The 23,428-nt window shown below is 45.0% G+C and overlaps 1 protein-coding gene across 2 annotated transcripts; it reads right to left on the reverse strand.

Moving 5' to 3' along the window:
- Positions 1-11,327: 11,327 nt before the first annotated feature.
- Positions 11,328-23,227, reverse strand: LOC142889340 (actin-binding protein WASF3). Of its 2 annotated transcripts, XM_076028008.1 has the most exons (10): positions 23,086-23,227; positions 22,336-22,470; positions 19,303-19,456; positions 18,459-18,576; positions 17,375-17,443; positions 16,700-16,744; positions 15,833-15,966; positions 14,701-14,997; positions 13,301-13,707; positions 11,328-12,350 (listed from the first exon to the last, which is right to left on the reverse strand). In XM_076028008.1, exons 1-10 carry the CDS (start codon positions 23,216-23,218, stop codon positions 12,193-12,195), a joined length of 1,650 nt encoding a protein of 549 aa, XP_075884123.1. In that variant the 5' UTR covers positions 23,219-23,227; the 3' UTR covers positions 11,328-12,192. The 2 variants fall into 2 exon arrangements, with proteins under 2 accessions (XP_075884123.1, XP_075884124.1); XM_076028009.1 differs by lacking the exon at positions 17,375-17,443.
- Between the last annotated feature and the right edge of the window lie 201 nt (positions 23,228-23,428).

Genomic DNA, 23,428 nt, shown 5'->3' on the forward strand with positions numbered 1-23,428 from the left:
TTTTCCAAGTTCAGGTGTTTCTATTACCATTTTTTATTGCGATATTTAGGTTTTGCGCATTTCTAGGGGTCGTGGAAACGCAGCTATTGACTCACAGATAGACCAAAACCACTGCAGTTTAATTCATTCAAATGTGTAATTGCCTTCTTTTCTCGTCCCGTGAAAACACGATACATTTTAAAATCTAAATGATACTCTGTAAAATCTTAATACCACATGGTCTAAATGCCGCTGGCTTTTTCGTGATCTCTCTGTCTCACATATACTCACACACACACAAGCAAACACAGACACACACACACAGACACACACACACACAGAGTGTCTTGAAAAAGCAGCATTGCTGTACCCCCGGGGCCCCTTGGAAGGCGCGGTGGGTTAATGAGAAGTGAGAGAGGCGAGGTGACGCGGCGTGAAATAGAAACGCCAGCCGAGACACTTCACCGTAACCCCGGGTCCTGTCCTCCACACAGCCAATCAGGATAAAGGTTTTTTTTTTTCCAACCTGAAAGGGCATCATGTAAGTTAATTCCAGCTAATGTTACTAAGATCGTGGTCATAATGAAACTGGGAACTGGCCTAATGCACAGTGGATTTAATAAACACCGGGAGAGCAGATTTAGCGTTCTCATACTGCTGTGCTTCTGTACAAGTAGTGACTAAGCTGTCGGTCTGATGCGCATATACTTGTGTAGGAGGTGAGCTGGCTCTGGGAAAAGTGCGGGGATTGTGGAATCGCCATCACAACAAATAACACACGTTGTTTCCATACACACAGGGAGTCAAATTCAGTGCTTTCTACCAAATAAAAACAACGTATGACAGCAAAGAAACACAAATTTTCAGAAAAGGAGCTCAGGAGTCGTAGGCTTTTAAATCTTACTTTTTTCATTTGAAGTCAAATCTCACTTTTACTTGCAGGAGTAGATGTGTTTTCTACGTTTTCTTCCAGTAGCAAACAATCAGTTGTTGGCAAAACAACAGCTACACCCCTTCGCCAGTGAATTTGTTTGAGAAGCGATATTACGTCTGTTTGGTTTAGCTTTTGTGGCCATGCTGGAAGAGAAAGTTATTTGCAATAACATCTTGGTGTATTTTTCAGTCAGTAGAGTCAAAGAAAGAGGGACAGACAGGCAGCCAGGCTGTGTTTTCATCATTCCTGCTTCAACATTTTTGCTGAATGAAAATTCTATTTAAAAAAAATTCCCTGTTCATCTTCATAGACGCTGCTCGGCTGATACACTGCATTGTTATCATTGTTTTCTATAGTTATTTTATTGTATTTTATCGCAATCAAACAAGTCCACCACCTCATTCTATCAATTTTTCATTTAGCTCAGGCACTAACTAATGGAACTGCCTCATTCTAAATAGACTGGCTTCAGATATAGTTAGAACACTTTCACTTTACTCTGATGCTGGAAGTCAAAACCAATCGATCAGAGAGAGTCTATGAAATCCATTTCACATCTGACGCAGATCTGTCGCTACACTATTTGCACGATGATGTGTGAGACTTGCAATGATTATCCATGCTTGGAGATGCTAGATGGGACACACAGAGATCACTTGGCACAGTTTTAATCGTTTGCACAGTTTGACCCTTTAAATGTCATCCAAATGCACCAACTTGGCAATGTCAAAATTATTAGATGTAGCTTTTAAACTGTTTCACATCCAATTCACAGACGACACATATTCCAATGAAATTAGTGCCACGTACCAGTCTGGGACTAGAATTTTTTTTTTTTTCAGTTTTGGTCAACAGATTCAGTCAGACAAACAAATTTAGGATGTTCTCGCTTCTAATAAATCTTTATTGATTCAAGTTTTATTTAACCAGACCAAACCCATTGAGGTCAGGACCTTTTTCACAAGGGTGACATAGCCAAGAGGTCAGTCAGCAAAGTGCTTATAAATCTCCCAAAGTGAAGGGACAGATGCAGCTAAAGTTAAAAAAAAAAAAAAAATCCTGATCTTGAAAGCTTGCATAAACATTTAACACAAGTGTGGCGAACATAATAAAGAAACAGTTACTTGTTTATTGTTAAAAGGATGAAGGTGTCGGCTGAAGATGAGAACTTCCAACCTTTGTGAAGCGTAGTTCTGGAATAACCACAGCGTTTGTTCCAAGCCTGGAGTACAAAATCTGGAGCCACCAAGCTCACAATGTGTGCACTATTTGCTGAGCAGAAATGTTCAGTCTTAGTCAGCTGCAGCAGCAGTATTTTTAACACTTGTATTTTAAACCTACTCTCCAACGGTCCCATCTGGCATGTCCACTTTGTAATTCTTTTAACAGCCAACAACACTCATCTGTGAATATGCCACAACTCAAGCGAACCAGTTCTGGGGCAGGAGTGGAACGACCACTCACTGTTGATATGTGTGCATGTGCGCGCGTGTGTGTGTGTGTGAGCGCGTGCAACCACGTGCGCGCTGTATGTTGTCCCCCTCGGGATGGTAACCAATTGTAATAAACCATAACTCACTGTAAACACAAGCAGATTTGCTCTATACAGGACTACAGCTCAGCTTAAGAAAAAAAAAAAAAAAAGACGATACTAGTGTATACACATCTTGTGCGTGTGTGTGTGTGAGAGAGAGTGAGTGTATGTGTGTACTTTTTATTATGCAACGTTGTACAGAAATGTATATTTTTGTAATGTTCATCAGGGCATGAGTTAGAAGATCTGGTCGCTGCTGTGAGCATGTTGTGAGTGTATGTTTCTTCCTCTTCTGTGTTCTTCCTAAGAAAACAAAAAAAAAAAGCAAATGTTGATTTTTTTTTTCGGGGGGGGGGGAGGGGGAGATATCGTTGTGTGTCAGATATACTGAAGTGCCATATTTTTTATTTATTTATTTTTACTTTAACGTCTTTGCTTTGTGTACAAACAAAACACACACAGACACACACTCCCTTCTGAGTCCTAAAAAAAGCAACTCGTCGTGGTTTAAACCTGAGGGTGACGGCACCAAACCAGATTGGATTTTTTTTCTCCCTCCGTCACTGACCGACGGCAGAGGATTCTCACAATTGTCGTCCCCGTCGTCAGTGGAGAAAGTTTGTCCCTAAAGTCCCTCCACGACGTGGCAACAGGCAGGCAGAGTTGTGCGTGGCGGCGTTGTGCATCACAGAGTTGGGTTTCCGGTGACGTCATGTTGTTCTCGGAGAGTCGGTCATTTCAAAGACACCCCCTCCCCCCGCACCCACCATCACCACTCTCCTCATCCTCGCCACTTTATCCTTTCACATCTGTGCCTCGCGTCGCCCCTCTTTACATTGAGACTCTTTAAACACTCTCTAAGCGCTCCTGCACGTCTTTGATTTCTTCCCCTCCTTCTCGTCTGCCACGCTCCTCCCATCCCTGGCCCGTCGGGAGGCTGTGATGGTCAGGCGCCCGTCTAAAAATAGATCCCCTTATAAAAGCTTATAAAAAGAGAGGGAGGCCAAACGGAGGAGAGGGAGGTAGTAAAGGAGCAGACATCGACCCTCCCACCAACGATCGCGGGTCCGAAAGACATCCACTTTGCGCTCGCGCTCCTTTTCTTCTCCACTTTGTATTCCTCCCCTTTCCCTCCATCATGCGTTTATTTGTGTATCACTACCTCCTCATCCTGTCACTTTGCTTTGGCGCAAACATCAAGACAGGTTTTTGAAAAGCAGGGTATCAGAAGGAGCGCTCAAAGCAAATCTGCGGCACCTCCGTGTCGGTCAGGCTGCTGCTTAAGCTGGCAGAGATTGTCAGAAGTATACGAAACACTAAACCATTACAGAGCTAATTTTCTTTTTGGACCAAATATGGCCTTTGTAGGGGGAAAAATGTGTTATGCATCGTTACTGGTCAGGGTAAGAGAGCAGCGGGAGCATCACTGGTGTCGTACCTTCTTGCTTCTGGGTATTAGCACTAAAATGTTGCAGAGCTAAAAAGCATTTTTTTTTTCTTTCCATCACGTACTTTTTCTCATCACGTCCTACTTGATTTACTTGTGTTTTCTTCTCAGCTTTGTTCTGTGAGCCATGGAGTCAGTTCTGATCAAAAAGTACAATTGCACTTTATAAGATGAACATGTTACACGTTGCACTTGTAAATGTTTTGAATGTAAAACCTTGAAGAGAAACATTTATTTTTACTATTGTAAATAAGCAATGAAGAGATTAAGAAAAGGGACGCAAAAAAAGTGGAGAATAATTTGCCAAATAAACTGAGAACAGGAAAAAGAACAAAAGTTGTTCCGTGGTGTTTTTCTTCGCCCCTCTCCTCCACACACACACACACATCTCCGTTACTTTGTGGTGGCGCAGAGTCGATTGCAGCCACGTCTGTGTGGGCGTTTGCGTGACATTATGCGAGTGTGGGTGCGATTACAAGTGTGGGGACTGTGAATGTGTGTGAGTCAGTCGGTATTACAGGTCACCGTGGTGTGAGGGAAAAGCCTGGGCTTTTAAAAAACCAAATCCCGCTGAATTATTAAACCACTCCCTGCTTGTATAACAGCAGCAGCACAGTGAGGAGGAAAGGTAATAGAGAGGGAAGGAGGAGGAAGGCGCATTCCATCAGGGATGATATTAGGACACACACACACACGAATAACAAGACGTGTCAGAGAAAATGAAAATTAAACAGCAAATGTGTAATAAAGTCATGTTTTTTTTCCACTGCTGATGCGTATTACCAGGGGCACAACTATGAGTGATGCTACATCCGGGAGGATGTGAAGGTCACACACAGACATAGACACACTGACACACCCATACCGCTAACCTTCACAGCGCCTCAGGTCGTATTTGCCTGTAAATCTGACTACAGCCCAAAATATGATGATAAAAGAAAAAAACGTCATAATTTTCTAAAAATGTCCTCAGCGTGTGTCGAAAATGCCAGATTGTCCTCACAATGCCACATGTACAAGTACACACACACACACACACACACACACACGCGCGCGCGCGCGCGCGCGCGCCCAAGCAGCTGTTTCGTAGGACAGCTCCACACGTTCATCTGATCTCATCCGAATCAGCGGCGTCGGCGGGAGCGCGGACGGCTTCACCCTCCAATCACGCACATTTGTTGGCGTGTCAGCGTGAGAGCGTGGGCGTTTGCGCGCGTGCGAGCGAGTGAGATTGCCTCCCTGACTCACCTCTGCGCGGCGCACGTCACATACCGAGGGAGAGGAGCGCCACCGTGTGGCTCAGCAGAATACTGCAACAGAGAGAGGGGGGACGGGAAAAGACGCAGAATCCACCCACGCACGCACACGACTCAGCTCCTCTGACGTCACCACAGCGGCTCTCTCAAAAGCGCGCACGCGGAGAGCCCCCCCCCCCCCCCCCGTCTCCTGAGCCGGCATACGCACGCGCGCGGCCGAGCGCGCCCTCCCTCTGTCTCTTGTGCTTGAGTCAGACGGCTCCCTCCATCTGCCGCAGGATGCTGCTGCGAATAACCTGAGTGTGTGTGTGTGTGTGTGTGTGTGTGTGTGTGTGTGTGTGTGTGTGTGTTTGTCCGGTGTAGCTGATGCGTGAACCTTATCACATTCGGTGTTCCTTTTCTGACACACACACACACACACACACACACACACACACACACACACACACACACACACGCTTACTTTTGAACCCTTTGAAGAGCCCCTGCTCCACCCAGTAAACAACCAAAGCTCCATCTGGCATTTATTATCATTAGCCTGCGAATGATGATGTGTATTGATTTGTGGTATTGATTTTGTTTACGTGGCATTAGACGAGTACAACTGTGCAAAGGAAAATTGCGACAGTATATTTTTGAAGTTGTCCAAAGTGGTGTAGTCGTCAAGACGGCACCGAGCGAGAGCAAGACATTATCAAGACTAGAGAGAATGGAGATGGAGACCAGACCAAGACAAGGCCGAGACTTTATACATCTAAGAAAAATAACAACAAAACAGAAAAAAGACACTTAGTGAGTTCACATTAGCCCCAAGTGGTGGAGTGTCCACTCGCAGCAGCTCAGGACACACCATCACTTCTGAGCTCGCAACTTTGTTGTCCATAAGGTGTAATGACAATGAAGCTGCTTTATTATTAGCCTGCATAAGCAACAGAGTTTTTCCAGATTTAGTGAAGTGAAGTTATCAGACAAGTTTAATTATAGGTGGCCAGCACTAACATCCAACCCCCAGGATCCCACTACAGAGCTGGTTGTTGTTTTCAGGGTCATCGGTCATTTTTCATCCCGGCTGTTTTGTTGCTGCTGTCAGTGGGGTTTGTCTCTCAAGGGCAGAAGCTTAAATCTCCTCGGAACCACAAGTCAAGTAAGCTTTGTTATGAATGAGTCCACAAAGTATAGCAAAGGCCAATTAGCGCACCTTTTTATAGGAGTCAAATTTAGGTCATGATCCAAGTCAAATGACTTGACTGGAATGGAACTGTTACACACTTGAGCTTTGGTTAAAATGTAAGGAAATGCATCGGAAGTGCTACAGTGACAGAAAAGAGGGCATTTGTGTCACGCTCTGGACAGTTTGATTGCTTTTCTCTGGCAGATGTTTGGTAGGTTAGCTCGCTCAGACTGGATCTCTCCTCAGGGCCAGAACCAGCAGAGGCACAGGCAAGTTTGTTCAAGTTCAGTTCAAGTTTGCTTCAAGTTTGCTTCTAAATGGAACACATCTCTTTTCAGCAAAGTATCTTTTAATAATTTCCTTGAACATTTTGTTGCTTCTCCCTGTGTCTGCGTGGGTTCTCTCCGGGTTCTCCGGCTTCCTCCCACACTCCAAAAACATGCATGTGAGGTCAACTGAACACTCTAAATTGTCCATAGGTGTGTATGTGAGTGTGAATGGTTTGTTTGTCTCTATGTGGCCCTGCGATGAACTGGCCACTTGTCCAGAGTGTCACCCTGCCTTCGCCCTATGACAGCTGGGAGAGGCTCCAGCAGACCCCCGTGAGCCTGAGCTCGGGACTAAGCGGGTATGGAAAATGGATGGGATGGATGGATGGATTTTGTTGCTTTGCCATCTATTTTGAACCATTTTCAAAAAAACCCAAAAAAAAACACCAACAACTTTGCCTCATAAAATTAAAAAAATAAATGAACTAGGAATAAGGGGGCAGGGTGTCACTCTGGGTGTCCCCAACAGAGCGTAAAACGGCAGCAGCTGGATTCTTTTCCGTTATTATCGTGTCATTACAGTGTTGGCTGAGTCTTGAATGGTCTGGATCAAAAATGCCCGTCCAGTCTGAGACCGAGACCAGACCCAGTAAAAATGCCACAGAGTCCGAGATGAGAGGGAGACCCTTACAAAGTGACCTTTTTGTAATCCTGGTGACATGATGTCAAATTGTGAACAGTGTTTAGACGTAAATTGTCATTGAGCCAGGGAATCTTGTGGTCCTCATTCAAGGATCAGACACTCATAGAGTGCCGTCACGTTGTTCTAGAAAATCACGTTATGCAACCAGCACTAAATCTTTGAGCAGTTGGACACGTGCACCCAAAAGTTTGGAGAAGGTCAAATTAAGTTCACACTCCGTTCTGAGATTTCTTTACAAAGCTGAAACTTCACTAACTTTGTGAGCGGTGATTAGTGTGTGTGATTCACTCAGACATCCTCGCATGTCTTTACAATTATGTCTTAGTCACTGCAGGTAACCTTCAAAGAGTGACCTACATAGCCCGCAGTGACTCATGCGATGCCGTGTCGCTGGCTGACGTCCAACTCCGTTGTGATCTGATTCATCCTCAGGAGTTCAGATTGTCCTCACACGTAACCAGATCAATGAAGAGTGCCTTGTGGTCCAGCGAGCCCACCTTAAGGGTTGCCTACCAGAACTAGGAGCAGACTGAAATGTGACAAATGAGAAAAATGTGGAAAAAAACATCCTCCCTTTCACCTCTCTGACGTCGGGTGAGAGATATTTTCCAAGCGTCCTGCGTTTTTGTCCGCTGAGCTCTCCTATGTGCGCCCGCCTCACTGCTGCGTCGCCATCTGTGCCCTAAAATGACTCCAACGCTCTGAAGCTGCCCCCACTGGTTCCTCCTCCTCCTCCTCCTCCTCCTCCTCCTCCTCCTCCTCTGCCTCAGTGAGGCCCGGAGCAGCACAGCGCTGGAACGATCCACGTTGACACCGGTGGGTGAGTCGCAGAACGCTGGATTTATGTCACTGCTGCTGACAGACGCCACCAAGGGTTTCAAGTGACAATGGATGATCGTTCGTATCCCATCAGATTTGTCACTCTAGCAGCGACTTTAAACTGTGAGTGCTTGATGACCACAGCCAAGCGACTTAGTGAGTTGTTTTACGCAAAGAAAAACTCTCTGGGTTGGTTCTCTCGGTTTCTCGGTTGGAAAAAAAAAATAAAAAAAATGCCACAGTTGAAAATGTAAATTCTAGAAACTAAATGATGAAATGCAAATAAAGATGTAGACTCAATTTTTTTTTTCACCATTTATTGTCAATAGTCACATGCATACTTGCTTACAGTTGGTTTTAGTGTGCAATACACAGGATTATTTTGTTCCATTGTCTATGTTTGTGTCAGCCAAAATGTGTGGACCCCAACAGGGCAACTTTCCAAAAGGTCTGTACAACAGGATTTGTTTCCAACATTTTCAACACATAATGAAGTATTTCTACAAGTAGCCATAGACACACAAGATACGTTTCAGTAATTAAAAACGGCATTTGGTGCCTCGCCTCACACTATAAGTATTTTCAGATCCTGATGACTCAATACAGTTCTCGTTTTGAAATCTTGACAGGCATATCAGTTGTAGCAGTCACAGAATTCGGAACGCGACGAAATGCTTGGATACGAAGATTAAGCCGAAAGTCTTCAGACTGAATATAGTGTGTATGCAATGCTTGCCATTGTTTTTTTCCTAGTTATTACAACCGTCCCAGAGGGATTGCACAGATCTGCTCTTGCTGTTGGACGTCATTGGCTGCATTTAACAGCAACTGTCCACAAATGCAGGTTCCTGACACTCGACACCAAACAATTAAAAGGGAGAACAACTGAGATCCTGTTAACGACCCACCCATCCAGTATCCAGTCTTTAATCCAGCACTGATTAGGGTTCTTAACAGAGTTAGCTTATGTGGTACCTATATACAGCAAAAAGAACTTTGTTTGAGCCACGTCTCGTTCATCATCACTATGCAGTCTAAACAGTGTCGCTCCATGGAGCATGTTTTGCCCAGTGAACAGCTCAGTAGATGAATTTCTGCCATAGACAATAATTTTACTATTCAACTTGATGAATCTGCAGCTCCCGTTTATGTTTCATGAGTTCAACACGCCTCGACTACGCATTCAAATAAAATCTATCTGGTCAATTGTGAACTAAATGTGTAGCAGGCAAATCTGCTAAAAGCCACTGACTGTATACAAAGATGGGCAGGGTCATGGGGGTCACCCATTGGTCCACCCATTCTGAAGCCTAGAGAATCTGGTCTAGCCGTCAGAGGCGTCTTGAGCTTCTGGTTTTAGGACTTCTGCGTTGGACTCTGAATTGAAACTGAAGCTTTATATGCAGCCAGCCAATGGTACAAACAGAAGCAAAGGTCAATAAAAGGAGTCTAAGCGCTCTCAGGTTGTTTTGACCTTATAAAAACCAATGAGAATATAAGAACACACTAACAAGAAGCAACTTTGTCTGGTGTTTTATCGTCAGCATTTTATCTGAAACAGTGAACAGCAGTAGTTTGGTTTGTCGGGTCTACAAAGTTCCTCTGACAATTAATCATCCAGACAGAAAATTCAACTGATGCTTGCTTTTGGAAGCCTAAAAGTCCAATATTATTATGGCAAACTCACTTTATGAATGTTTTCATACAATGTGTCGTCAGCCTGTCAGGAAACTCCCCATGAAAGAGAAATGTCCATCCTTTAGTTCTTTTGCTTGTCCTGCTTTTTATAAAGAGGAACAAGAACTGTATTGGAAGTTTCTGTTTTTTTTTCACGGCGATTTATGAAGGGCTGTTCCACTGGAAATAGAGGGACGACGTGGGACCTTTAAAACCCGCAGCAAATGCTCTTTCTGGTGGGATATGTAGTTGATGTCTCGGCTCAAAGTTCAACTAAAAACAGCTGTACATTGTCAAAAGAACAAGAGAATAAACCCCCAAGAAGCTGATTTACTGGGCACCTCAAGCCTTTGCCTTGAAAAACCTCAAATAAAGTCAAGTGGACATCTCACTGCAGCACGTCTTAGAAAAAAAAGAATAGAGGAGAAACACGTAATAAAAACACTACAGTCCAATCAGCGCTTACCAATGATTAGCCAAACTCACGGAAAAAAACAAGATAATATACTGTAGAAGGGTTACACACAGCAGACACGACTGTCTGAGAGTGACCGAGGTCGTGCCGGAGAAGTGAGCGTAACCTTTGACCCCAGGTGGCAAGCGTGAGCTCCGAGTTGAGTGAGAAAGCGGCTATAGAAGACCAACGCCACAGCACACAGTCAGTCACTGGCTGGCTTCATGACCAGTAAAACAAAAAAAAAAAGATAAAACTTTTGAAATAATTGTGTTAGTTTGCTCTAGTTTGTCGATGCTGTGAAATGGAGGCTGTGTGTGATGACGACAGGAAAGAGTCCCGGCTTACCAAGGACAGCAGGTGGGTGCTGCCATTCCTCACAGTTTCATCTATTAGATTGCTATGTAAGAGAGTAAGTTACTTTTTTATTACAGAGATAAAAGTATCAACTCAAATAGTACACTGTCTTACAGGGGGTTTGACCTGGAAACAGAGAACCAGCATATTGTGAATGCTGCTTTTGTTTTGTTTTGTTTTGTTTTTAAACACAATTTAACATTTCTTATCCAACATGTGAACCATGGAACCCACAAAAAATAAATCTACCCATCTTTTTTGTGGTTCCGTTTTTTTCTTCATAAAAGGGGTCAGAGTTTTTGGTGCCTAATTCCTCCTTATGCAGATATGATGCATATGACGAGTGAATGAAAACACAGCAGTGGTTTATTTTTATGTAATTCTATTTATGTCGATAGATCCCTGAATGTCACACATTGGGTCTTCAGACAACAGGCCACTTATAAAAACATTTCAATGAACTAAACCCTTGATGGATGAAGTTGATGTGTACAAAGTGCCACATGTTTTTTTTTTGCATCTCAACTTAATTTAACAATTAGCAATTATTATTATTATTTTTTTAAAGTTAGACTGAGATTCCATTTTAAAGCTAAAAAAGTGATATGAGATGTTTAATGTAAAGCAGCCCAACATTTCTTTTTATAAAATACATATTTTTATGTATTTTGTTTCGTCCTTTTTAAGTGCCACCGGATGTTTCAAACTTATTTGTGATTGCTGGTCCTTTTGCGTCACGTTGAGCCAAACTCTTAAAGGGCAGTTCAGCTTCCGAGGGAGAGTGCGCGTGTTTCGCTTCACGGGCACGTCCCAGCCAGGTGGAGTGAAGAGCGTAGTTTTCCTTCCCTGACGTGTTTTCTCATAAATTCTTTATGACATTTGGCAGACAAAATAGGGACTGCACTATGATTAGCTTCTCTTGTGCTATACCATGTGTTTTGTAAACACAGTAGCTCCTCTACTCACTCACTCAGCGGGGGATATTGCTCATCACAGCAGCTCACAGACGCAGGGAGGGAGGAGAAGTTACCTTTTAAAAAAATCTTTTAATCTGTAATTTTTTTCTTGTGTTTTCTGTGATGACTGCATTTTAACTTGGTAATTGCTTTATTCTTGTTAACTGTTTTGAATTCATTCCGATTACTTTTGTAGCACTTTGAGATTTCCTTATTAAAATATAAAGTGCGTTATAAATACAATTTCTTATTATGTTATTTTATTAGACGGCGCTCCGTTTCTCTCAGCCGAGCGGTCGCAGTGTGGAATGAGCCGCCGGGCTGTTGATGTGGCGTTAATGCGTAGTGTGTTAATTATGCGCACAAGGTGTGAGACTCCCCATGCGGTCGTGCACTCGAGCCTCAGGAGTAACATCAACCTGTTGCTGATGTGCCGCGTGTCTCGTGAGGCTGCAACCAGCGTGGACATACGTGTTCAGATGTATGTGGGAATATTTCTTCAATGTTTTTTTTTTTCTTCTCCTCAATAACGAACATTGAAACTGTTAGGATTTTTCTTTTTAAGACGACCTTGTCCCATGTTTCCCTCCTCACCATCAACCCCAGTCCTCCACTCTCCCACTTCTGCGGCGAGCCTCAGTCGGACCACTCGTTCTCGTCGAGCTCCGAGTCGTCGTCGGACTCGCTGTACTCCACGGCGATGCGCCGCGACAGGATGGTGGCCACGTCGTTGCCCACCGGCTCCCTCTTGGCCTCCTGCTCCCTCTGCTCCTGCACCTTCCTCAGCTGGATACCTGGGGGGGGGGGGCGGAGGGGGTTCGGAGAGTTGGTCCAGTTTCCTTGTTTTGACCCACGTGCATAGTGAGCAGTGTTGTCACGATACTGGATTTCAGACTTCGATACGATATATGGGAAAGTATTGATTTTCAATACGATTTTCAATACTAGCCATGGCGGGAGCTTCGAGGGCCAGGGAGGGGGGGCGGGGACCGGGCTGAAGTCCCACGGAAGTTTCTTTTCGTTTTTCCTCAATGTAGTTCCAATATATCGATCATATCGTTTCGTTTAATTTTCAGTATCGAAAAAATATCGATGTATCTATATTTTTGACAACACTAATAGTGACAAACTTCAAAATACAAGTTTTCTAATGCATCCACTTGGCATTGCATGGTAGCATCGGAACAACAAGTTCTGATGTTAGAAAAGCACAATTATCTTACACCATAAAACCCAATAATATACTGATGCAGGTAGGTCCACTAGTGTTCAACAGCTTGGGCTCACTGACTCATTTCTGCATTGAACTCCATTATAAGCAGCTTCATGAAAGAGTCTACTGGAACGCTCTAAGAACATTACCGGTGCGGGAAAATCAGTCAGGATGTTCTAAAGACATTATGGGATGGATTTGATACTTGTTGCTTTGACTGTCTAATGGAGTATGAATATTATCAAGTGTGCAATATGCTGCCATCATTACAGAAGTTGGATGTTTTATAATTGCTTAATGATGTAAACACTTCTTCTAAAACAAAGTTTTGCATTATTATCACACTTAGCATGATGGTTTATATTTTAGGCTCTTTAAAACAACCTTTCAGTGTGTTCACACTAGGAATTCTCTCATCTTCTTCATCAAAGGGGTTATAATGGAGTTCAATGGACCCCAAGCTTTTCAACAGTGGTGTGCACCTCTAGAAACAGCGTATTTCTGACTTCAAAGAGGAAGTGGCTCACTCACCTCTACGGATGGCGGCCAGCAGATCGGAGCGGGCGTCGCTCATCGGGATCATGCCTATCATGGTGGACTTCCTGGACGCGGGCGCCGCCGCGTCCACCGCCTGCTGCCCGGCGTGCAGCGGCGGCGGCGATGGGTGAGCCTGCAGGCCCAGCGGGGCTCCGGGTGGTGGCGGCGGCGGGGCAGCAGGGGGCGCACCGGACGGCGGGTGAGCCGGGGAGGGCACGTAGTTGGCCGGCGGTGGCGGAGGGGACGGGGAGTAGGGACGGGACAGGGCGGAGGAGGTCGGGGGGACGGCGGAGGGCGGCGCTGCGGCGGCGTCGAAGGCCGTTTGAGCCGAGGGGATGGTGGGCGGGGGAGGGGGAGGGGCCGGAGGGATGTAGTACTCTGGGATGGTGGAGGGCTGGCCACTAGAGGGGGTAGGAGAGAAGGAGAGGAAGAAAATTACTTTGTATGCACCTTCATAGCGTATGAAAGCAATCATGAAATAATTCAAGTCTGTTGCTACAGTTATTATTTCTTGCCTTGGTAACTTTTTCTTTGGCCCTTGGCATCATTTTTGATCTGATTTGTGCCTTGACTGAGGTGGTTTTCATTTTCAATGCTTTTTCAATGATTTTTTTTAATGCTCTTATTTGATGTAAAACACTCTTTAAATGATGTATTATTGTCATCATCATCATCATCATCAATAATAATAATAATAACAATTAAAACACATTTCTCCTTTTTTGCTTTTCATGGAGGGAATTTAACGCTATCTAGTAAAAATAACAATTTAACATGACTTTTGTGAGCCTAAAGTTTTGACATTGACTTGCAGAGTATTCTTTGTGCCAAACAAATGATTGTTCATTCTTAAAATCCTCAAGTAGGTTCAAATTTTTTACATTTGCTCAGTGCAGAACTACGAGCCACTTTGTTGAAGTCGAGCGTATGATATGTTTGATATCCCACATTGTGCAAAATTCACTGACAACAACACGTGTCTCTGTTCTGTCACCGAACCTCCCTGGAAATGACAAAAGTTCAACCATCACATTGTGATGTCACAAAGGGCCCTGATATACGCCCCGTTTTGGCAGGAAGTTAAAGCTGCTGTATTGTGACTGTTGTGTCTGATGATCACTGAACACAACCACTGAATTATTGAAGCTGGTTGCTCGCACGTTATTTGCAGAACAGATGGAAGAGACGTCAACCTCACGTGAGCTACTTGTCGTCAATATAATGTGAATATCTTTTTCGTTCCTTCTTAGTCTATAAATATTTTACTTTATTTCTTAATCAAATATAATCTCCATTCTTTTCTATTATATTGCTGCAGTAATTATGCAGATTTCCCCAATGTGGGCTCAATAAAGGCTTCCTCTTCTTCTGCTTCTTCTTCTTCTTGTTCTTACCTGTGGCCGGCTCGGTACTCCTTAACCGACTGCTGCCTGGGTCCATTGACCATGGGGTCTCCTCCACCTTGCCCCCCGTGTCCTGATGGGGTCCTGCCCAGCGAAGCCACATGGCGTCCTGCCGGCGCCGAGCCTCCCGCAGGCTGGTTGGCCGGCCTGAGGCCCCGGTCCAGTGACTGAGTCTGGGCTGCAGCGCTGAGGTGTTCCCTGCCGTGGAGGTCACTGGGGTGGGTGGTGCCCGGAGCCTGGTTGGGGGGGTGGCTGGGGCTGGCTGGGTACGAGTCAGAGGCCATTGACCTGTTGGGAGGGAACTTGAAGTTAAAGGCAATAAAAACAAAAATCTACGCTCATCTGAAGTGAATGTCAAAGTTCTTCATTATCAGTTCAGTTTGTATATTATCTAGAGATCTGCTAAGGCCGAAGTAAACTCAAATTCCCCATCGATCTATCTATCTATCTATCTATCCATTCATCTATCTATCCATTTATCCATCTGTCCATCTACCCATCTACCCATCTATCCATCCATTTATCCATCTACCCATTCATCTATCCATCTATCCATTCATCTATCCATCTATCCATTCATCTATCCATATATCTATCCATCTATCCATCTATCCATCGATCCATCTATCCATCCATCTATCCATCTATCCATCTATCCATCGATCCATCTATCTATCTATCCATCTATCCATCCATCTATCCAATTCTACTGATATAAAAAGAAGTGAACAAATGACATTTATTTGGGGAACATTTCGGCAAGTGAGAAAATCCAGCTGACTCCTGCCAAATTGGATCAGGTCATCTTTGAAAGTGGCTCCCTCACAGTCTCATCTGCTCTTCTCTGTCTGTCCAACAGAGGGCGACACAGGGCTTCAAACTGCCCAATAGTTTTAAGGAATGTGCTCATCTGCGTGCAACTGCGGGACTTGACGTGCTTATGTAACGCTATTTTTAGGCCGGTTATGTGACAGCACATGTATACTACATGCTATTTATAGATTTATAGCAGCCCAGCAATATTTATAAGTCTCCCAAAAAAAATGAGGAGAAGAGCAAAGACCCAAACCCAACCATGGCCCCATGTGTTTTGTGTGCGTGCTGAATGCGTGTGAGTGCGAACCTGCTATCAGGGGAGAGGGAGCCTTCGGATGACACGCCGTGGTAAGGGGAAGGCGTGAGCCTGGCGTCGGGTCGGAACTCTTTGTCGTAGGCCAGGACGTTCCACTCCTGCCGTCGGTTACGGGCCTTCCGCACCTTTGAGGGGTAAAGTCTTCCTTTTAAAAACCCTCGGCCACGTGGTGGAGAACGTGACGGAGACTTTGTTAGGCGCTCGCCGTACAAATCGGACGCCCCGAGCTGATAAATAATGCAGGTGAAGATGTCGAGTTTAAGGAGAGCAGCGCCTGCTGAAATGGTCGCCGTCAGAGGAACGCGCTATACAGTCACCCTCAGTTACTGCGTCCTAGACGCACGGTGGAGAGCACCGTCGGTGGGCGCTGGAGGGTTTTAATTTGGCTGATCGCTTTGAGAGACTTGCACGAGATGATTTGGACTCCTGGCAACCGGACTCTGTTCTTCAATTGCGCTCATAGAAGTTGATTCGTGAAGGTGGCTGGCTTAACGTTGCCCGTTTCATCTCAATTTCTTTGCTCGAGTTCAACCAAGGCTGCTGCAAAGGGAAAACGTGCACTGTAGGTGTTCTAGTGGTTGTGTCTGTGCTTTAATCTACCTGCCTCTACTACTTTGTTATATTTCTATTTCCATTGCTTTATTTTATTCATTTCAAATATTCTATTTATGCACCAACTGAATGGCAGTTTTAAAAATGTTGTTGTACATTGTGTTGCAACACTCTCTTCTTTGTGGTACATTCAGAAGTGTAAGAAAGGTAATGTAACAAAATGTGTTTTTTCGCTTCCGTGTTGATTTGTTGAAACAAAAAAAAACAACTGAATTTGGTGAAGGAACGGTTTAAACGCCTCCTGACCTTCTTCACCTCCCTGCTGGGATCTTCAACCTGCTTCTGCTGCTCCTGCAACACAAACAGAGAAGGCAGAGGAGAGGAGAGGAGAGGAGAGGAGAGGAGAGGAGAGGAGAGGAGAGAAAATGCATTTGCTATTAACATCCTGGGCTCCTGGGTAGCTGAGGCAAAGAGAGAAGACGGGACCACGCCACCAGCCCGCCCCCGACACCGGGGGGCGCCAACCCTCTCTATGCACAATGTTAAAAACACACCAAAGCCCCAGTGGACGACTTGCAATGAAGCCAACAAACAACGAGGAAACACAAGACGGCAACAAAACCAAAGAGAAAAAAGAGAAAAAATAAAGGAGGTGTTGGAGCAAAGTGAGGTCGGCCAGCCAACGTGATGCCACACACACACAAACACACACTGAGAAAGAACAGAAGGGACGGACGTGTGTGTGTGTGTGTGTGTGTGTGTGTGTGTGTGTGTGTGTGTGAGTGTGTGTGTGTGGCTGTGTCCTGACTGTGTTTGTCTGGTCTGCTTCTCCTTCCCTGGGCGTCTTCAGCTCTTACCTCAGCTGCTCGCTGGCTAGGTGTGTGTTCAGTGGCAGTGGGGTGTGCGGGGGTCAAGTGGGGACGAGGAGGATTAGGAGGGGGGGGGGGGCAGTTTAAGGGTTGGGGGGCGGGTTTGTCTTACAGAGATGGACAGGGGGCTCCTGGGTGGGGCCTGTCTGGAGTGGGGCCTGTCAGGGTGGGCCGGACAGCCCTATGGAAACATGGGAGAGAGACAAGCTGGTGCATTAGAGCTGGCAGGAGGATGAGGGGGAGGTGGGGGGGAGGAGGAAGGCCACCGTGGGTCCCGGTACTGCTGGTGAGGCCAAAGACTAGCAGGAGCAGCAGGAGGAAGAGGAGAGCAGGGAGGAAGGTGTAGAGGAGGGCTTGAGGAGAATGTTCTGGTCTCTGTTCACCGTGTTGTGGTTTCCCTTCTCTTCCACGAACAACGCTTTGTTCAATTCCTTTAAGATTCCAAGGTCGCGGGCAGGACCAAACAATGCGCATGACATATTTAACAGAAATAATAGCAAAGTAGCAGCGTACGAATACAGCAGCGGTCGTTCAGCCGTTACCTGATTGGACTGGGCTTTATTCTTGGAACTCTTTGAATTTGCCAGAAAACACAAACCTGTCAAACTGAGCAGCAACCGCTGAGGTTGAGAAGGTGAGAGTGGCGGGTTTATCCACATGGCTGAATGTATTCTCATCCTCCATCCACCCATCCAAATTAATTTGACTAGAATCACTGTAAAAGCAAACATGCTTGTGACTGCTGTAAATCTCTATATGAAGTGAGGTAAAGTTACTTTGATAATTGGAAATTTGGGGTCATTTTAAATCACGGGTGCCACTAACATCTCATACTGTTGCCTATTTAAAGACACATTTTCCTTCTCCAATTATCCATCTCTACGGGAGCCGGCCCGACTGCTGCCGTATTAATGAGCAATTATACAGCAAAGCAAAGCTACATGGTGAGAACATTAAGAAAATAATGCGTAAAATTAAACTGAAACAGCATTAAGAAGAGACGATAAATAATCCGAGCAATGGGGGAAAAAATCTGATTAGCAAATTAAAGCAGTGAAGGCCTTTTTTAATGTTCAGTCGGACGCACGCGCGCACATACACACACGCACATACACACGCACACACGCACACGCACACACACACACGCACACACACACACACACACACACACACACACACACACAGCAGCCATGTACCTTCTGGCGCCTCTTCTCCTTGCGCTTGTCCTCGGTGGCCTGCAGCATCTTCTCCTTCCACAGGTTGAAGAAGTACGAGGGGTCGGTGTAGAACTTCAGTGCGTCTTTCTTGTCGTCCCTGCAGAGATTCAATTGAGTGACAATTGGCAAGAATAAATAAATAAATAAATAAATAATGAGAAGAGATGAAAATGCTGCGATTGGGAAGGAATCAAGGACTTGTGACGTTGCTGCGAGGTTACTCAAGACCTGCTAAACTGTCTCTTTATTCTTTTGGGGACCGTTCTCTGTGAATCCTGGAGATGGTTGTGTAGATGAGTTGTTTGTGAAATATTCAGACCAGCCTGTCTGACACCAACAACCACGGCTCACTTAAAGTCACTTTAATCCATCTTTCCTCCTCATTCTGTGGCCCCTTGAAGCCACATTTTTGGTCCCACATGGAGATCAACCAAGGTTCCTCCAGTCTCAGGGTGGACGCTATGCCACTGTTGCTGTTTTGATCAAAAATAACCAAAGAAAAACTGAAACTGAAGTGAAAAAACTGACAGATCTGCCCCCTTTTTAAAGAGCAGATTAGGAAATTCAAGCTGATCTGTTCTGTCTCTGCACTTCGATGTGCAGGCAACGACTGCAGAGGCTCACCAAAGAGTTGGAATGTCAGTTTGGAAACAGTTTTTTTTTTTCAAAACTTTAAAAAATGACACCAGAAGATGAATGAGCTTAAATCAGTAGGCCCATATTTCAAATAGTCAAAATATAAATGAAAAAGCTCATGAGTGCTGTTCTGGATCTGGAGCCTGTGGCTGGAACTCGTGCTCTTGTTGTTTCCATCACTACTGACCTGTAGGGGCTGAGAATATTGAGCGGAGGTGGTTTGTCGCAGCGGTGGTACATCTCCACCACAGGGTTGGGGACGGAGGTCCTTGACACCACCTGCTGGTCCTGGATGGTACTGCTCTTAAAGGCCTTCCTCATGTTAATGTCCTGCAGGGAGACTAAAAAAAAAAAAAAAAAAACACACAGAAGAAAGGCGAGAGTACAGTAAACAGCTCGATAATTACGGTGGCACAAAAAAAAAAAAGCAAAACTGAATTAGTGGCAGCACATCCGGACAGCGTAATCCTTCAAAAACAGCGGTTTTAACTCGGCTGAGTGCTTAAATCCAGCATGTGTGGCGCTGGCCTCTGCACTCTACTCTGATAGGGGAGGCTGGGATTTGAGGAGGGAATGATCTCATCTTCATGAATCTAATTGACATATCGCCAAAAATCAATTTAGAGATGAAGGTTTTACATGCAGGATTATCTGAGAGTCAGGCTCATTCTTAGATTTGTTATTTCTATTTTTAAAGGAACAAATTTGACTTTTGTTTATAGGAAAAAAAATTAAATAATAAGTTAACAAGATCATCATCTTCTTCTTTGTTGGTTTATGTGAAGACGTTAGTTGTCAACCCTAATTATAAAACGAGTTATCAGGCAACCAGGCTTCCTTAGAAATATGCCGGTGCAAAGACGGCAAAAAAAATAAAGAAATTATTTATATACTGTATATATATATATATATATATATATATATATATATATATATATATATATATATGTATACAGATTTAGGAAAACAAAATTACAAATTATACAAATATTTATTGTACTGCAAGTATATGCTTTTATTTATGAATTAATGGCCAGTGTGTGTGTGTGTGTGTGTGTGAGTGAGACGGACGGCGCTAGTGTGAAAAAATAAAAGAGAGAGTGAGAGAGCGAGCGAGAGAAAGGCTGCATGTACAGTATGTGTGTCAATCCCTTCACCCCAGAGGAGCCTGAACACAACAGTACTGCAGGGGCATCCAGGCAGGATCTGGCAGATGGCTTCACACGCGTGCACCGAGCGCATGCAGGTTTAGTGTACATCAGCCTGGCTGGCAGCACACAGGGGTTAAACCATGTCAGTGTGACATATGTTCCCACCAGTGATTTACACCAGTGGAGGAGGAACTCAATGCAACGGTGTGCTGGCATCAGCAGAGACCTTTACAGACAGAAAGAAAAAACAAAAACCACGGGACGTTTGATCTACACACGTGCGAGGGCCTGCATCCGTGTGTGTGTGTGTGTGTGTGTGCGCGCGCGCGCGCGCTCTGCAGTCAAAGCAGCCTCCGGTCTGCCTGTTGTTTGATCATTCCTTCCTAAGCCTCCGTCCCTGCAGCCAGATGAATAATCCACTAAACTAGCAGCTAATGCAACTTTTATTCAGACACATCTTCAAAGAGACCTCCACCTACTTTACATACACACTGGTAGACACACACACACACACACACACGCACGCACACGCACACACACACCGTCTTTACATCTAAACACCCTCTTTTCAGCATTCAACTGTGCATATTAATACATGAATACTGTACACATCTTAAATACTGCAAATGTCTCTTCTGAAGGGAGCCGCACGCTCCGACTCAAGCGCTCACATTCATCGGAATGGTGTGGGAGGTTTAATCTTATTGTAGCTAAAGGGATCTGCAGTAGAGGCTTTTGAAAAGGGGGAGGGGCCCCCAAAGGGGCTGGCCTTGCGAATGGACGCCTTAAGTACGTTTATTGGAGGGGGACCGCGTAACCGCCTGAATGTGTGGAACGCAGTTCGACGGTGCAACGCTACTGCACGTTTGAATAAGTCTGATGTTTTATACAGTTAGTTACTGTTGTGTCGCTTCTTCTCACAAGCTTTAGGACGGGAGAGAAGTGACAGGATGAAGGCATGTGAAGGGTGAAACAGAGGGAGGGATGGAGGGATGGAAGACTGACAAGATCTGACTGAGACTGGAGGGAGAAGACAAGGGAACAGACGATGGCGTGAGTGCGTGGTGTGAATTTAATGGACAAAATTTGTTTATGCGTGGGAGGAAGAGGCATGGAGATGGATGGACGGATGGATGGATGGAGGGAGGAAAGAGAGGAGATGAAAGAGTGTGATCGGGGCAGGCGGGGGGGGGGGGGGGGGAGTGGGAGGCGTAGGAGTGCTGAGTTTGTCCTTTTTATTCCCATCTGCTCTGTGTGATGCTCTGTCTGGGCCTGCCGTGCTGCAGAATGACGATGCCCACTCGGCAAGGAGCGAGGGAGACGAGAGGGAGGAGAGGGAGGAGGAGAGCAGAGGCTTGAGACAGCAATCAAAGACAGAGAGGGAGATAGATCGACTACTGTGGGTGGGAAGACAAAGGAGAGCCACAAATGATTTTGGGGATATCAAAAAGTCAGTAAAGCACAACGATGGGAAAGAAAAAACTAACAACTCAAACATAAAACCACAAAACATGAGACATAATAGGAGCTGAAGAGGGAGAGTAAAATGTGAGGAAAATGAAATAATTCATCAGAATTTGAAGGAACAGAGCTCCACTATCTAAATCAAACAGATACTAATCAGGTCAGTTGGAGCCTTGTGCTGCTTTTGGCTCCCTCGAAAGTCTCTGCCGCATTATGAGGTCACAAAACACATTTTAAATGTCTCGTATTCAGCCAAATCCCAATCACCACAGTTTTTGTTTTTTTTAAACTAATATGTGGTTCTGGTACCTGTTGTCTGACTGATGAAAAAAAAAAAAAAAAAAAATCATAACCTGAAACAGGGTTAAGACACGACCTTAAATATATATAAACTGGAGGTTATGGACTATTTTTAAAAGTCTCGATTTTATTCTCCCGCACATTGACTTCATTGTCAATGCGTGTGGAAACTTCAGTGACACCGTTTGTTATGAAAGAGATAAAAATCAGGTGGGTGGTGCTTCCGCATATCAAAGCCTCCATCGTACGTCACGTGTCCAGATGCCACAGCGTCCACACTGAGGTTGTGTCGTCTCCGGCCCTACCTTCCTCCACCGTGGAGTCCAGCTGGGTGACCTTCACGGCCAGCTGGTCCACCCGCTCCTGCAGGCTGCTCATCCTCAGGTAGAAGCTGTTGGCCTCGTTGAACAGCTCGCCGAAGATGTCCTCTGCATGGCGGCCTGGAGGGACACGGAGACACACTGTGCGGTCAGACCTCGCCCTGACAAAAAGCTCCCTCATCCCGACAACATGACAACACTGTCAAGAGAAGAACGCCGTCATTTTCTCGAAAACCCCTGCAGCCGCAAGGTTAGCGGTGTTCATGCTGAGCTGCTGAGTTAGATTCAGATTCAGATTCAGCAGAGGCGGTGTTGAGGGACGTACATGTGAAAAACGTATGCACGGAAGCTCCAATACAATAAAAAAGAAAAAAAAAAGAAAAATATGATTGGAACTACATGATGAAATCCTACACATGAGACCTAAACAAACGCTCAAGACAATAACAGTAAAAAAAAAATATATATATATACAATAAAACAAAGTGCAAAGTGCAGAGAGTTATCGTACATTACATGACACTGTTGCTAAGCAATGCAAGGAATCTAAGATCAGCTGAGCTGCTCCCAAGATCCAGTGTGTGGACAAGGAAGGTCTTTAAAAAACTTGGATGGTGATTGGTCGACCTTCACATTGCAACCCTCACAGACTGCACCACTTGAATTCAGTGAGGCTTCTTACTTATTCTTGCCATTCTTTGCTCTTAATCTGAGAGATAAACGCTGTATACTTACTGAGACTGCCCAGCTGTTTAATGATGGCTGCCAGGGTGCTGTTTGTAACACACTCAAGCTCACTGGTCACCCCATCAGGCAGGGCTCCCCGGCACAGGTGCCTGGGCTCTATGTTCCTCTTCACCAGCGGCATGCTGCTCTAATCCTGTAGAGAGAGACAGAGGAACGCAGACTTGGTGAGCCAGACCCTGCTAAATGTATCATTTCAGGGATGAGACGGCAGAAAAATAATCCCAGGAATCCCACGGACAGTGTTTGAAGCTGCTGGACCAAATCGCGTTCACATTTTGTGACTCACTGCTGAGGATCATTATATCACTTTCCTGCAGAAGACGGGGGAGGG

The sequence above is a fragment of the Nelusetta ayraudi genome, unplaced genomic scaffold (genome assembly GCF_046127955.1).
Source record: "Nelusetta ayraudi isolate G7.1 ecotype Tasmania unplaced genomic scaffold, CSIRO-AGI_Nayr_v1 ptg000022l, whole genome shotgun sequence".
NCBI lineage: Eukaryota > Metazoa > Chordata > Actinopteri > Tetraodontiformes > Monacanthidae > Nelusetta > Nelusetta ayraudi.

Coding starts and splice junctions, on each gene's coding strand:
- LOC142889340 (XM_076028008.1), bottom strand. CDS start 23,218: ATGCCGCTGGTGAAGAGGAACATAGAGCCCAGGCACCTGTGCCGGGGA. Junction 19,457..22,335: donor GGACTCCACGGTGGAGGAAG/GTAGGGCCGGAG, acceptor TTTTTTTTTTAG/TCTCCCTGCAGGACATTAAC. Junction 15,967..16,699: donor CCAGCAGGGAGGTGAAGAAG/GTCAGGAGGCGT, acceptor TACCCCTCAAAG/GTGCGGAAGGCCCGTAACCG.